General features: G+C 46.0%; 1 protein-coding gene across 1 annotated transcript in view; it reads left to right on the forward strand.

Annotated features, from left to right (window-relative positions):
• SLC25A11 (solute carrier family 25 member 11) overlaps nucleotides 1–11,267 on the forward strand; it is a 34,187-nt gene extending 22,920 nt beyond the window's left edge. Inside the window, exons 6-8 of the mRNA XM_040346841.1 lie at nucleotides 2,461–2,560; nucleotides 7,040–7,091; nucleotides 9,429–11,267. Of these exons, the coding sequence (XP_040202775.1) occupies nucleotides 2,461–2,560; nucleotides 7,040–7,091; nucleotides 9,429–9,584 (308 nt within the window). The 3' untranslated portion in view covers nucleotides 9,585–11,267. The remainder of the gene's footprint in view (nucleotides 1–2,460; nucleotides 2,561–7,039; nucleotides 7,092–9,428) is intronic.
• Nucleotides 11,268–16,691: the final 5,424 nt, after the last annotated feature.

Consider the following 16,691-nt stretch of genomic DNA (forward strand, 5'->3'; position numbering starts at 1 on the left):
TAGGAGAAGGAGTGGGCCCACCCATAATGGCCATGGCTCATACTGTGACTTGCTATATGGATGTGATGGAGAACTTTGCTTTGTAATTTCAATGGATGGATGTATATACATTTTATGAATAAATTGCTACACTATATACCATTTTTTAATATAATTGTCACTTACTGTTGTGAAGACTCACTTTTATAGTGGACTGTTGGTTGATGCACTTTTTTTAAATGACAAACATGTTATACTTACCTCCACTGTGCAACTCGTTTTGCACAGAGTGTCCCCGAACACCAACTTCTGGGGTCCCTCGGCGGCTCCTCCCTGCAATAGATAACCCCCCAGGGAGAAACGCTCTCCCGGGGGGGTTACCTTGCAGGCACGCTCCCGAGTCATTCATTCGGTGTCCATAGCCGCCGAATGTATGACTCGGCCCCGCCCCCTGGCGCCCGCATCATAGGTTTTGATTGACAGAAGCGGGAGCCAATGGCTGCGCTGCTATCAATCTAGCCAATCAAGAGCCGGGAACCCATGGAGAGAGGGACGGTGCGGCCTCGCTGAGGGAAATTTGGGGCTCAGGTAAGTGTACAGTCCCAGGTGATCAAGTAACGATATGTCACCAATAGAAGCCCGAAAGATATAAGAAAACCACAGGCTACCACTTGCCAGACATTGAAATATAATTTTGGTTGCACTAATTATGTAGAAAAAAAACACATATCATCGCCTCCACCACAAATCCAAAAGAAGGGGAGCATATTCCTTGGTTATAGATAGTAGGTGGAGGGATGCAACTCATTCCTTTAATGCTTCTATGTCTTTCTGTGCATCAAAGTCTACAGCTTAGAAGGGCAGATACAGCCGTACACTAGGTTCGTGCAAGATATGGAAACCACGGCTTCAGTGGAATCAGCGTTGGGACATTGACCTCTTCCCCACCGCGCCATAGACAAAAGACGTCTACAGCGCGGTGGAGTTATTCTGGGAGGACGTCCCTGGGATGTCCTCCCAGAATCCTTCACTCGCGTGCCCCCTGGGGTGCGCTCCCGGAATCATCTGTGAGCGCCGGTTCTAGAAGACCCGGCGCATCACAGATCGCGGTAAATCGCCGCGACGGAGCGATCACTTGTAAACAAACCGGCGTCATGTAACCCCCATACTCTGCAATACCCCCATACTCTGCAATAGCCCCCCCATACTCTGCAATACCCCCATACTCTGCAATAGCCCCCCCATACTCTGCAATACCCCCATACCCCCCATACTCTGCAATAGCCCCCCCATACTCTGCAATAGCCCCCCCATACTCTGCAATAGCCCCCCCATACTCTGCAATAGCCCCCCCATACTCTGCAATAGCCCCCCCATACTCTGCAATAGCCCCCCCATACTCTGCAATAACCCCCCCATACTCTGCAATAACCCCCCCCATACTCTGCAATAACCCCCCCCATACTCTGCAATAACCCCCCCCCATACTCTGCAATAACCCCCCCCCATACTCTGCAATAACCCCCCCCATACTCTGCAATAACCCCCCCCCCATACTCTGCAATAACCCCCCCCCCATACTCTGCAATAACCCCCCCCCATACTCTGCAATAACCCCCCCCATACTCTGCAATAACCCCCCCCCCCATACTCTGCAATAACCCCCCCCCCCATACTCTGCAATAACCCCCCCCATACTCTGCAATAACCCCCCCCCCATACTCTGCAATAACCCCCCCCCCATACTCTGCAATAACCCCCCCCATACTCTGCAATAACCCCCCCCCATACTCTGCAATAACCCCCCCCCCATACTCTGCAATAACCCCCCCCCCATACTCTGCAATAACCCCCCCCCATACTCTGCAATAACCCCCCCCCATACTCTGCAATAACCCCCCCCCATACTCTGCAATAACCCCCCCCATACTCTGCAATAACCCCCCCCATACTCTGCAATAACCCCCCCCATACTCTGCAATAACCCCCCCCCATACTCTGCAATAACCCCCCCCATACTCTGCAATAACCCCCCCCCATACTCTGCAATAACCCCCCCCCATACTCTGCAATAACCCCCCCCCATACTCCGCAATACCCGCTAATATGAAAGAAACAATATTTTTATTTTTACAGAATTGTCAGTGTTTTTTCTTTTTTAGCGCAAAAAATAAAAAACCCAGAGGCGATCAAATACCACCAAAAGAAAGCTCTATTTGTGGGGAAAAAAGGACAAAAATTTCAGATGGGCACAATGTTGTATGACTGAGTAATTGTCATTCAAATTGTGAGAGCACCGAAAGCTGAAAATTGGTTTGGTTAGGAAGGGGGTTTAAGTGCCCAGTGGTCAAGAGGTTAAAGAAACACCAATCAGGAGCCACTGAGTTCTGTGAAATATTTGTATAGCAATGATTGGGTGCACACAGTACATTTCATGATATCACAGCTCAGCAAGAATAATCCGTGTTTTATTTCTTACAGGATATTTCCGGGATGATATCCTCCTCCACTTCTGTTCCAGTATGATCAGCGGCTTGGTCACCACGGCTGCCTCTATGCCAGTCGACATCGCAAAAACCAGGTAGAGGCCCTGCGATTTTTATTGTGACATTGTGACAGACATATCGGACACTTTTGATGCGTTTTTGGAGCCATTCACATTTATACAGCGATTAGTGCTATAAAACTGCACTGATTACTGTGTAAATGTGACTGGCAGGAAAAGGGTTAACACTAAGGGGCGATCAAGGGGTAAATATGTTCCCTGGGAGTGATTCTAACTGTAGGGGGAGGGGACTCACAAGGGGAGGAGACTGATCTGTGTTCCTCTGTACTGGGAACACACATCGGTCTCCTCACCTCTGACAGGACATGCATCTGTGTGTTTACACACACTGATTCAAGGTCCTGCCGTGATTGCGGGCAATCGCAGGTGCCCGGCGGACATTTCGGACGCTGGGCACACGTACCGTGTCCCATGCAATGCGGCGCGCATTCCCCTAGATGGCCAGGAAACCCAGGACGTCGTATGACGTCCACCCGAAGGGACAAAAGGTTCCTGCGGACGTCGTATGATTATACGCCAGGCAGAAAGTGGTTAAAGTGTAACTATTATTATTATACCCGATTTTATATTGTTCCAACAGTTTATGCAGCGCTTTACAATGTAGAGGGGAGACGGCACAATTACAGTACAGTTCAATACAGAAGGGACAAAAGAGCCCAATATGGGCAAAATAAAAAAACACATATAATGCAGGTTTTCATTATCACTGGCACATCAGTTTTGTTTTTCTGGGTCCCCCAGTTTCTTTCTCATCCATTGGGGAAACAGAAATTCTAATGTAGTCAGGTTATTCTGTCATCTACAGGAGGATCAGACACAGGCAAACAGATAAAACTTAAAGCGGAGTTCCACCCGTGTTTTAGTTTATTAAAATTCAGCAGCTACAAAAAGCATAGCTACTGACTTTTAATAAACAGACACTTACCTGCCCTGCGGTCCGGCAATGCGGCCGCCCGGAGGCTCGCTCCTCTCCATTCCCCCTCCTCTCCTCCTCCTCTCCTTAGTGCCATCATCTAAACTGTGGGCACCCGGCTGTGACAGCTTACAGCACTACGCTCTTCTATTGGCCAGCCGATCTTCTGGGAACTGAGTTGTGTCCCAGAAGATCGCTGGCCTAGGGCGAGAGGATGAGTCGCATAGGTGGGTGAAAAAGGAAGGAAGAAGTGGGACAGGAAGTCCCACTAACGAGAGGGTAAACACTCTCCCCCCCCCCAAAAAAAAGGACATGCCAAATGTGGCATGTCAGGGGGCGAGGAGTGCTTAAAGCGGAAGTTCCAGTTTTGGGTGGAACAACGCTTTATGCCAAACCTCAGGTCTCCACCATGAAAGGAGTAAACGCTGAGACACTGGACACTCATGTCACCTGTTGGGTGGAGTCTCACCCCCTGTGCTCTCTTCCATGCCATTCAGCATCAAGGAAGCATCTCCCTGCTGCAGAGTCATGTGGAACTTCAATCTTCGGTCTGTTCTTGCTGCCTGCCTACAGTGACCATGGTCACCTCCAACCACCCCACCCTCAGCTGCTACCAACTGTCTAGGTTTTGTGAGCACTTGAGCCTAACGTTGCCTAAATACAACAGGATCATAACATGTATAATTCCAGACAGGGTGTAGACAGTCCTGAAGCAATAGGTGCCCCCAGCTCACTCACTGTTAATGGATCCGGTGCGGCCTGCAGGGTGTCTGCAGCATGTCATCGTGTTACTCTCCAATCCTTAGGGTCTTCTCTAGCTTCAATGGGTATGACCAACTTCTCCTAAAATGTTCATTATAGTCATGCAAGACTTTGTGCTCCATATCACCCAGCTATTTGCTGACCCTAACCGTAGGGGCAACTCTTGCGCCTTCCCCTGCAGATCCCATTCGATCTGCCTGTGACCCTTTGAGCCGTTTTTGGCTAAGACTTTCAGTCGTCACTCGGCTCCCATCAGGCAAGGTTGCCTCTGAGGAGTTGCGATCTTTAGCAGTTGCTCCCAAGAGAAAACAGAGCATTTTGGCTGTTATGGATGCAGTGTGCACCACTCTGAAATGAGAGAATTATTCTATAACCTTTACCAGCGCTCTCTCTAGTCTATGATCATCAGAGGCCAGGTACTATGTTATGACGTCACGCCCGGCCAGGTTCGTTTTTTTATTTTAGGCTTCCCAGCCTAGAGGTGAGATGTGGGGTCTTATTGACCCCCATATCTCACTGTAAAGAGGACCTGTCATGTCATATTCCTATTACAAGGGATGTTTACATTCCTTGTAATAGGAGTAAAAGTGATCCAAATTTTTATTTTATTTTTAAGTGTCAAAATAAGTAAAATGAACAATAAAGAAAAAAAACAATTTTGAAGATTTGCTGCGCAAATACTGTGCAAGATAAAAAGTTGCAATGACTGCCATTGTATTCTCTAGGGTCTCTGCTAAAAAAACATATATAATGTTTGGGGGTTCTATGTAATTTTCTAGCAAGAAAATTAAGATTATTACATGTAGGAGCGAAGTGTCAGAATTGGCTTGGTTGTCAAGTAGAGTTCCGCCAAAAAAAAAAAAAAAAATGAAAAGTCAGCAGCTACAAATACTGAAGCTGCTGACTTTTTAATATTGGGACACTTGCCTGTCCTAGGCGCCCGCGATATCGGCACCCAAAGCCGATCTGTCCCTCGGTTCTTGGGTGCTGTGGCCGCCATCTTCGGTAAGGGAATCGGAAAGTGAAGCCTTGCGATTTCACTTCCTGGTTCCATACTACGCATGCGCAATCCCACTGGTCCCTGCTGTCTTCTGGGACCTGTGTGTCTCTCAGAAGACAGCGGGGGGGGCACGGAGAAGGCGACGGACGTGGTGTAGGTGGCCGTGGCGACCTATGCCCGGAAGTGGGAGCACAGCTTGATTGAGGAAGACTGCTTTCCTGTAAAGGTTCATCAGCTTTTTGTTCCACCATCTCTGGTTGACTCAGGCAGACCTTAAAGCGGAGGTTCACCCTAAAAACAAGTATATACCATTCAATCCAGCATACTGCCGACATGTACAGTATGCTGTTTTTTTTTTTGGTTAACATACCGTAGTATAGGTATTCCCCCCCCCCCCCCCCCCCGGCTTCCGGGTAGTGAATCTCGCGGGAGTGGGCGTTCCTATTCAGAGACTAAGTGATTGACTTATGACAAAAGTTTCACCCCCGGCGCAAAAGGCGCGTCACCAGTTTCCGAAAATAGCCGAACGTCGGTGCGCAGGCGCCGTATAGAGCCGACTCGCAGTTCGGCTTCTTTCGGAAACTGGTGACGCGCCTTATGCTGGGGGGAAGCTTTTGTCATCACGTCAATCACTTAGTCTCTGAATAGGAATGCCCACTCCTGCGGGATTCACTACCCCGGAAGCCAGGGGGGGGGGGGGGAATGCCTATACTACGGTATGTAAACTGAAAAAAAAAAACAGCATACTGTACATGTCGACAGTATGCTGGATTGAATGGTATATACTTGTTTTTAGGGTGAACCTCCACTTTAAGGCCCCATTCACAACTCAGTGTTTTGTACAGTAGCTTGAAGCTCCAAAACATTGGAGGAGAAAGAATCAGTTATTCTTCATGGAGATGGTTCACATCTCCACTATAAGTTGCCTGAAGCTCTAAAAAGTTATGGAGCTTTTCTTTTTTCTTTGTAGCTTGAATCGGGCCAATCAGTGCGTTTTTTGTTCAACGGAAATGCTTGATCAGTCTTTGAGTGTTTTTAGTGGGCTTAGCATTTTTCTGCTCAAATGCAATAATTAAAAATTATAAATAGATTTATAATCCATACATAAATTAATAAAAAATACATGGAATCGGGGAGTTTTTCTTGAAGATAACAGTTGCCACTTACATATTTTAAAGGGGTTTGCCACCTTTTTTTTTAAGTTTATTAAAAGTCAGCAGCTACAAAAAGTATAGCTGCTGGCTTTTAATAAACAGACACTTACTTGCTCCACGTTCCAGCGACGCGCTGGCCGGGGCTCCGCTCCTCGCCCCCCCTCGCCGACCGTCTTCATTCTTAGTGTGGGCACCCGGCAGTGACAGCTTTCGGCTTCACGGCCGGGTACCCACTGCGCAAGCGGCAGTGCGCATGCGCGAGCAGCGCCGTCCGATTGGACAGGCGCTCGCCTACAGGGAGGGGCTGTGAAAAGGCGATTAAGCTAATTGCCTTTCCCACCCCTCGGCGGAAGTAGGAAGTGGGACAGGAAGTCCCCTTCTCCTGAAGCCCCCACTCCCCCCCCCCCCCCAAAAAAAATGACATGCCAAATGTGGCATGTAAGGGGGCGAGGAGTGGGTTAAGCGGAAGTTCCATTTTTAGGTGGAACTCCGCTTTAACTTGTGCTTTTAGCGGTTTGCTTGGAATTCAGCTTTGAGAAAGCACTGTATTTTTGCTGAGAGGGTTACAGTTCCTTTTTTGTGCAACTCACCATATAATAAAACTGGAAAGGACAGTGAACTCTTACTGATGTAACCAAAAACGAAATTCTTCTTCTTTCCTTCAGGATACAGAATATGCGAATGATAGATGGAAAGCCTGAGTACAAGAATGGACTGGTGAGTGAATATAGAATGTCAGATTTTTACTCCAGCAGAGCAGTCCTTTAGCAGAACAGAGTATTTTAGAGAGGGGAGTTAGGTAGGAGAAGGAGCAGAGTCCTCCAGCAACACATTAGTAGAGAGTAGAGTATTTTAGGAGAGACACTAGAAGGAAGAGAGGAAGGATCCCTGGTGCCGCACATCCACCGTGTCCTGTGATGGTTATGGGAGAGACCCTCCAAGCCACGCTCGCATCTCGTTCCGCTCCTCGGAGCTTAGTCATGTGGAACACAGTTTTTTAGGAGTGGGAAGTCTGATTGAAGGAGGTGTAGAGTCCTCCAGCAGTTTAAAGAATTATAGGAGAGGAGAGTTAAAGGAAAGAGCAGATTCCTTCAACAGCTTGCAGTATTTAAAGCGGTTGTATACCCGCAATAATTTTTTTTTTTTACACCTGAAAGGCAAAAGCCATAATGAGCTAGTATGCTCCGCATACTAGCTCATTATGAAATACTTACCTTAGAACAAGGTGTAGAAAACTTACCTGGTCCACGCCGAGCAAGATGTCTCGGCGTGTCTTCCGGGTATCGCCGCTCCAGGGCTGTGATTGGCTGGAGCGGCGATGTTGTCACTCCCGCGCATGGGAGACTTCATTTCGACAAGGTCCGGCGGCTGCCGCCCCTTTAGCCGAGGATCCCCGCTGCGCATGCGCCGCTTCAATCAGCTGCGCATTGCGCGGGGAATATCTTCTAAACCGCACAGGTTTAGGAGATATTCTTTATACCTACAGGTAAGCCTTATTATAGGCTTACCTGTAGGTAAGTGGTAGTAAAGACTTTACTACCACTTTAAGGTGATGGGAGTTAGCTAGAAGGAGGAGCAGAGTGCTCTAGGAGCTCAGAGTATTTCAGAAGAGGAGAGTTAAGCCGTTCAGACATAGATTGAAATTCGGCCAGTTTGGCAGGGCCCAGACAAATTTCGATCCATGTATGGGCAGGCTGATTGTACCCAAGTTGATCAATCTATCAACTTGGGTACAACCAGCATGCCAGATTTTTCTACATACGGTTACTGCAGTGGGCTATAGCCGCCGGGAATACTCCCGCTGGCAGAATACAATAATGCAATGGACAGCATTCAGTTAGCGTTGATGGGGGAATCAAGTGATTTTCTTTCCACCGTGAAAAAAAATTGTATCATCTATAGGCCAGCGTCAGAGGAAGAAGCAGAGTTGTCCAGCATTGCATAGTACTTTGAGAGAGGAGAGTTAGACAGAGGAAGGAGCAGAGTTGTCCAGCAATGCGTTGGATAGAGAAAGGAGCACTCCTCCAGCTAAGCATAGTATTTTACGAGAGGAGCGTTGGATAGAGGTTGGAACAGAGTCCTCCAGCAATGCATAGTACTTTGGGAGAGGTGAGTTGGATAGAGGAAGGAGCAGAGTTGTCCCAGCAATGCGTAGTATTTCAGGAGAGGAGCGGTGGATAGAGGAAGGAGCAGAGTCCTCCAGCAATGCATAGAATTTTGGGAGAGGAGTGTTTGATAGAGGAAGGACCAGTCTTCCAGTAGAGGAGAGTTGGATAGAGGAAGGAGCAGGGTCCTCCAGAAATGCATAGTACTTTGGGAGAGGAGAGTTGGATAGAGGAATGAGCAGAGTTCTCCAGCATTACGTAATATTTTGGGACAGGAGTGTTGGATAGAGGAAGGAGCAGAGTCCTCCAGCTATGCAGAGTATTTCAGTAGAGGAGCGTTGGATAGAGGAAGGAGCAGAGTCCTCCAGCTATGTGTAGTATTTCACGAGAGGAGAGTTGGATAATGGAAGGAGCAGAGTCCTCCAGCTATGTGTAGTATTTCAGGAGAGGAGCGTTGGATAGAGGAAGGAGCAGAGTCCTCCAGCTATGTGTAGCATTTCAGGAGAGGAGCGTTGGATAGAGGAAGGAGCAGATTCCTCCAGCTATGTGTAGTATTTCACGAGAGGAGAGTTGGATAATGGAAGGAGCAGAGTCCTCCAGCTATGTGTAGCATTTCAGGAGAGGAGCGTTGGATAAAGGAAGGAGCAGAGTCCTCCAGCTATGTGTAGTATTTCACGAGAGGAGCGTTGGATAGAGGAAGGAGCAGAGTCCTCCAGCTATGTGTAGTATTTCAGGAGAGGAGCGTTGGATAGAGGAAGGAGCAGAGTCCTCCAGCTATGTGTAGTATTTCACGAGAGGAGAGTTGGATAGAGAAAGGAGCAGAGTCCTCCAGCTATGTGTAGTATTTCACGAGAGGAGAGTTGGATAGAGGAAGGAGCAGAGTCCTTGGGCTACAGCTCCTCTCTGCTGTACATTTGTTTTCATGTATTTTCTCTCGTCCCCCTCCCAGGATGTCCTTATGAAGGTGGTGCGGTATGAAGGATTCTTCAGCCTCTGGAAAGGCTTCACCCCTTATTACGCCCGGCTGGGACCCCACACTGTTCTGACCTTCATCTTCCTCGAACAGATGAACAAATACTATAAGCAGTTTTTCCTGAGCGGATGATAAGACTTTGTACCCCCCCCGTCTATTTATGTGGCTTACAGACCCAAATCCTGGAGCCAAACCCCCCTCTTCCTCCTCCTAGCCAGGAAATTACAAAACGGAGCCCCAAAACATCCCCTGGGCCCCTTCTGGTTTACATTGTGTAACAAGTGTGCAATAGCAGGGGAGGGGGCTCTGTCTTAATAACGCTTTAAAGAAGAACTTCACAAAGCACTTAATGTGTGACCCCCATTGTATTCTTTTTTTTTTTTTTGTAAGTCCCAAAATGTTACGGTGCCCTTATGGCTTTAAGTGCCAGGTACATATGCATACATCAACACTGTTACCTTTTCATAGAAAACGCACAACCCCCTTTCTGTGGGGGAGGAATGACAAATATTTTTGTGACGACTCTAGCATCCAGGTACACGTTCCCAAATTTTAAACTTTTTCCCATCATATTATACATGTGCGGATGTGAACCAGGAGAAAAAAAAACTTGCTTCAGGAGCAAAAATTACTTAGGGGGGCATGGGCTCAAACACATAGCTTGTGAAGGTGTCGGATACAGGAATTTGATTTAGATACTCTCCCATCTTGTAAGGAGATGAGGCTATACTATTCTTGACATCCAAAGCTTTTTGTTTTCAAAAACATATTTTGCTTTTTTTCTTACTTTTTTTTGTGTTAAACTGGTGTTCTGCTTTCTATGTCTGCACAATCACACATGGGGTCTCTCTCAGTAGCAAAGGGTTAAAACTTAAAGGGGAACTCCATGCTGACATGACACATGGGCAGGAGAAGCAGGAAAAGCGTAGTGTGTAAATTATTGGCACCTCTAGTGATTCTCCAATCTTAAAAACTGACTTCTGAGATCTGCAGTCCAAGCTACTAGCTTCTCCCACAGTGTGGGAGGAGCCTTGTACAGCAAGGGAGGGACCTCTTGAGCAAGGGAGGGGCCTTCCAAAGCAAGATTTACCATAGATGAAGGAAACAGAGGGGAGTGTAATCTACCAAGCTACTGTCTTCTCTCACACGGTGGGAGGAGCCTCTTACAGCGTGGGAGGGACCTCTTGAGCGAGGGAGGGGCCTTCCAAAGTGATGGAGGGTCACTGTTAAAGCAAGATTTACCATAGATGAAGGAAACGGAGGGGGGGTGTAATCTACCAAGCTACTGTCTTCTCCCACGTGTTGGGAGGAGCCTCTTACAATATGGGAGGGAGGGTCACTGTTAAAGCAAGTTTTAATATAGATCAAGGACACAGAAGTGAGTGTAGTCTACCAAGCTACTGTCTTCTCCCACAGGGTGGGAGGAGCATCCTTCATTGCAGGAGGGACCTCTTGAGCGAGGGAGGGGCCTTCCACAGTGAGGGAGGAGCACTATTAAAGCAAGATTACCATAGATGGAGGACAAAGAGGTGAGCGTAATCTACCCGCAGTACTACTCCTGCTTCTCCTACCCCGGCTCTACCAAATCCTCACAGCTAGAATAATCGGAATGGAGTTTTCCTTTTAAATTGTTATTTTTGGAGTGACCTCAGCCAAAGCGATTTTGTTTTTTTATCATCTGTTTTCTCTGGAGACGGTTTCTTTGTCGGGGTATTATATTATTATTTGCTGATAAATTATATTTATGGAAAGCGAAATGCAGACCTGTAACTTCTAATGAGATTTCGGTATATAAACTGCAATTTGTCCTTATTATTCTGGCATTCTTTTGTCTTCTTTACCTTTTTACAATTTTTGTGGCTTTAAATCTGCACGCCACCTACTGCTTTCATGGATTTGCAGAAAAATGGGGTGTTCAAGAAAAAAAAAATCCTACTTTATGAATAAAGCTGAACTCGGGTACAAAAACCTAAATATATTAAATGCATTTTGTGTGCACGGAGTTCTTTTGCAAATCCAGATATTACTTTTTAACCACTTGCCGACCGCGCACCGCCGTTCTACGTCGGCAAGTTGGCTCTGCTGGGCGAGAGCACGTAGTATAACGTCCTCTCTCTCAGCCGCCACTAGGGGCGCGCACGCCCCCCGCTCGCCCCCGACTCCCGTGCGTGTGCCCGGCAGGCGCGATCGCTCGTTAGAGCGGGGACTGGGAGCTGTGTGTGTAAACACCCAGCTCCCGGTCCTGTCAGCGGGGGAAACGCTGATCTTCTGTTCATACAATGTATGAACAGAGGATCAGTGTTTCCCCTAGTGAGGCCACCCCCCCCCCCCCCCCCCCCACAGTAAGAACACACACAGGGACATACTTAACCCCTTCCCCGCCCCCTAGTGTTAACCCCTTCACTGCCAGTGGCATTTTTATAGTAATCCAATGCATTTTTATAGCACTGATCGCTATAAAAATGCCAATGGTCCCAAAAGTGTCCGCCATAATGTCGCAATACCGAAAAAAAATCGCTGATCGCCGCCATTACTAGTAAAAAAAATATATTAATAAAAATGACATAAAAATACCCCCTATTTTGTAAACGCTATAACTTTTGCGCAAACCAATCAATAAACGCTTTGCGATTTTTTTTTTTACGAAAAATAGGTAGAAGAATACGTATCGGCCTAAACTGAGGAAAAAAAATGTTTTTTTATATTTTTTTGGGGGATATTTATTATAGCAAAAAGTAAAAAATATTCATTTTTTTCAAAATTGTCGCTCTATTTTTGTTTATAGCGCAAAAAATAAAAACCGCAGAGGTGATCAAATACCACCAAAAGAAAGCTCTATTTGTGGGAAAAAAAGGACGCCAATTTTGTTTGGGAGCCACGTCGCACGACCGCGCAATTGTCTGTTAAAGCGACGCAGTCCCGAATCGCAAAAAGTACTCTGGTCTTTGGGCAGCAATATGGTCCGGGGGTTAAGTGGTTAAATGTAACCGTGACCTCATCACTCTGCTGTGCAGAGAGCTGAGCTGTAGGAGGGGCCCAGGAGGCTCCACCCCCTACAGAAAAATACAGGAGGGGGCGTAGACGAGACCAGTTACTCTGCACAGGGAGAGAGAGCAGCAGTGACCGGTCTTTATTACAGGAAAACATTTTCACACTGGATTACTGCACAGATCTGGGAAAAGTCAACAAGGTGGTTCGAGTCAGACTACACATGGCTGAATTATTTACGATACAAGACTTGCAATATGAATGAATGAATGAAAAACTTATATAGCGCGGCACATGCGAACTGAATCCTACATATAATAGAGAGTTCTTCAGAAAGTTTCCACACTTTTTTTTAAAACTCTTATTAAATACAAAAAAGTGCAGAAATGTTTTGAAGACCCATGTGTGTATAATAAAAAATATATATATATATATATATAAAATCTCTATCTCACTTTTTTTTTTTTATCGTAATGCATTAAGATAAAATTCTCTCTGCGTGTAGCAGCTTCCCCAGAACCCCCTAATACTTACCTGAGCCCCATCTGTCCAACAATGTCCACGAGTACTTTGGCCGTCCGAGACTCTCCTCTCTTGATTGACTGAGACACAGCAGCGGCTCCATTGGCTCCCGCGGCTGTCAATCAAAGTCGGTTAGCCAATCAGGAAAGAGAGGTGGCGGGGCCTAACGGCAGCTCCGTGTCTGAATGGACACACAGAGCTGCAGCTCCACTCAGGTGCCCCCATAGCAAGCTGCTTGCTGTGGGGGACACCCAGCTGGAAGGAGGGACCAGGAGCAGCAAGTAGGTAGGTAAGTAAAACAATCACTTTAATGATAAATAAGTGATTGCAACCTTTGTGTCTATATAAGATTATAGCCAATGCTGTTGTGGCTGTTGCCAATAAAATCAATAACAAATGATAACTGTACTAAAAAATAAAGATCTAATTTATTTATACAAAAGAGAAGATGGCCATTAATCAAATATAACGTAGGTGGTAAAACTTTAAAAACCATGACAAATAGAATACAAAGTAAGTGAGACAAAAAAAGAACGATGTTGCAACGTGAAATTAATTTAAAAAAAGTTGCCATATAAGGAACAAAGAATAATGGAGATACAGTTAAACCTTGGATTACGCACATAATCCGTTCCAGGAGAATCCTTGTAATCCAAAGCACTCGCATATGAAAGCGATTTTCCCCATAGAAGTCAATGGAAAGGAAGATAATTTGTTCCGAATCGACTTCTGTGACATGCAATACCGCATGTGTCCAGAGGTGGGGGGCGCCAAAGAGTTTTGGAAATACTCAGGGACAGTTCGGCTGATCTCGGAAAGGTTCAGGAGTGACGTATTTCCGAACCGTTCCAAGTGTCACCGGTGCCCCCACAACTCTGGCCAAATGCGGTACTGCATACCCCATTAGCTTGAATTTTTCTCCGTTTTGGGAGATCGCAAACCGAGTCAGAATTAAAAAAAGAAAAAAAAGTTGCTCGTTATTCAAAACGCTTGTTAACCGCGTTACTCGTAAACCAAGGTTCCACTCTACAATACACAGAAAACCTTACGTCCCCATCGTGCTAAGAGATCAAAAGGGCCCAGAGGGTCTTGCTTTTGTGTTCTATCTTCTTGCAAAGACCACCCCTCCTCACCCCCTTCCAGGTAGAGACCCTTCCTCTCACATATCCTAAGACTTTGCCACATTTAGTCAATGGGGGGGGGGGGGGCACTCCTAGGCTATGACAGAAATCTTATAATATAGGTCATCTTTAACACACCAGCTGTCATTTATGGTCAAGTAGTTCCTGTTCCATTCCCACCTCCTTTTGAAGTGACATTCCACATAGTCCATAAATGATGCTACCAAATGGCAAGAGAAGAGGCTTTTGTCCGATAACTAAAATTCCTTAGCGGTTTATGGTGTCCATTGTGATCTCTGAGCACCATGGGGCCTTAAGGTTATCTGTGTATTTGTATCTCCATTATTCTTTGTTCCTTGCAATGTACATGAAAGAAAGTTACAGTATAACAACATTCTTTTTTTTTTTTTTTTTTATTACTTTGTATTTTATTTGTAACATTAAAGTTTTACCAGCTACGTTATTTGATTAATGGCTAGCTTCTCTTCTGTATAAATAAATTAGATCTTTATTTTTTAGCACAGTTATCATTTGTTATTGATTTTATTAGTAACACCCACAACAGCATTGGCTAGATTCTTATATAGACAAAAGGGTTGTAATCGCTTCTTTTATTTATTATTAACTACATGAGGACCACCACACGACGATATATGTCAACAAAATGGCACGGCACAAGGGCGTACATGTACATCCCCTTTAAGAGCCCAGCCGTGGGTCGCGCAGAGTGCTCGCGACCCAGTCCTCTCCTCCGTGACCGTTCCCACAGGAACAGCGGACCCCATCTCGCCACCGGTGTCCGGCAATCAGGTTACAGAGAGTAAGGCTGCATTCACACCTGAGCGTAGCGTTTTGCGGCGTTTTTTACTACAATTTGCCACGACAACGATGCGTTTTTTACCACGATTTGCCGTGACAAAACGCAGCGTTTTTTACCGCGATTTTTTACAGGTCTAGGGTCACCAATGTAAAGCGCCCAAACGCCCAAATTCAAGCGACAAAAAAGGGTCCAGAACTTGTTTGGGCTTCAGGCGTTCGGCGTCAGGCATTTTGTAGTGGAGATGTGAACCATCTCCATAGAGAATAATGTATTTTTTCCCCTTTAGCGTTTTGGGGCGTCGCGCTTCAGGTTACAAAACGCTCAGGTGTGAATGCAGCCTTAGAACGGGGAGAGGTGAGTGTAAACAAGCCTCTCCCTGTACTACCTAGTGTGGCTGTCACTGATCGTCTGTTCCCTGTGTTAGGGAACGACTATCAGTGACGTCACAAGCACAGCCACGCCCCCCCACAGTAAGAACACTCCCTTAGGGTACACTTAACCCCTACAGTGCCTCATCCTGGTTAACCCCTTCAGTGCCAGTGTAATTTTCACAGTAATCGGTGCATTTTTATAGCACTTTTCACTGTGAAAATTACAATGGTCCCAAAAATGTGTCAAGTGTCTGTGTCCGCCATAATGCCGCAGTCCCGATCAAAAATCACTGATCGCCGCCGTTTCTAGTAAAAAAAAAAAAAAAAATTATTAATAAAAATGCTATAAAACTATCCCCTATTTTGTAAACGCTATAACTTTTGCGCAAACCAATCAATAAACGCTCATTGCCCGGGGGGGCGGGGTGCAGGAATGTCAGGGATTGGTCCTGTGATGGGAGGATTAGGTGAGCATCTCAGAAATCCTCTACCCTAGACAAAAACGAGCAGTTAACCCATGTAGCCCCACTGCATGGGGGAAGAAAAAAAGTTCTGCTTTAAGTGAACCTATTACATTGCTTTATAAAGTTCCATTTCACTTTCTGGGCACCTTCCCTACGTTGGCCTCTGCAAAACACATTATATATTCATTCTGCGGAAAACTATACCCTTCAAATCAGAAGACTTTCCAGGTTTCATAATTGACAGGTTCACTTTACTTTGCCATGTAAGAATAAAGTAAACATAAAATAGTAAATACATGTTAGCACCTCGTCTGAAAGCGAGTTGATGGTATTTTTCTGGAGCTCCAACACCTTCAGGTTATTCAGTCCCTTGAATGCCGAGTCAGGGATGGTGGAAATGTGATTGTTGGACAGGACTAGCTTGGTTAAGCTGGACAGTTGGGACAGATCTGGGATACTCTTGAATGAGTTATTGGCCAGATTTAATTCTTGTAACATAATCGGAAGGTCCACCTTAAAGCTTGTCAAAGCATTGTGTGATAAGTCCAGCTCCACCAGCCGTTTCATCCCTTTGAAGGTCGAGGTGGAGATGGCCTTCAGGTTATTAAAACTCAGGATAAGAATGCCCGTATTTTGGGGTATCTGCTTCATGGGGACCTTGGTTAAGGCAAGTCGAACACAAGACGTCTCTATCATATTCTTGCTTTGATTATCTTCTGTGACACAGGAAGAGGAGACTTGGTTGGCACAAAAGAGACCAAAGATCCCGATATAAAACAAAGGACTCGTGGCAGTCTCTGACCATCTCCTATATCGTGTCTATAAACAAAGGAGAGAAGGATATGGGAATCCCACCTATTTATCAAATATGTAGTACTCACCGATATTTTCGGGGGGTGCAATCAAAAATATAATGTACCAAGAGAGAAAAAAAAAAATGACTGCTGCACACC

This window comes from Rana temporaria, chromosome 3, assembly GCF_905171775.1.
Source record: "Rana temporaria chromosome 3, aRanTem1.1, whole genome shotgun sequence".
In the NCBI taxonomy this organism is placed as follows: Eukaryota; Metazoa; Chordata; class Amphibia; order Anura; family Ranidae; genus Rana; species Rana temporaria.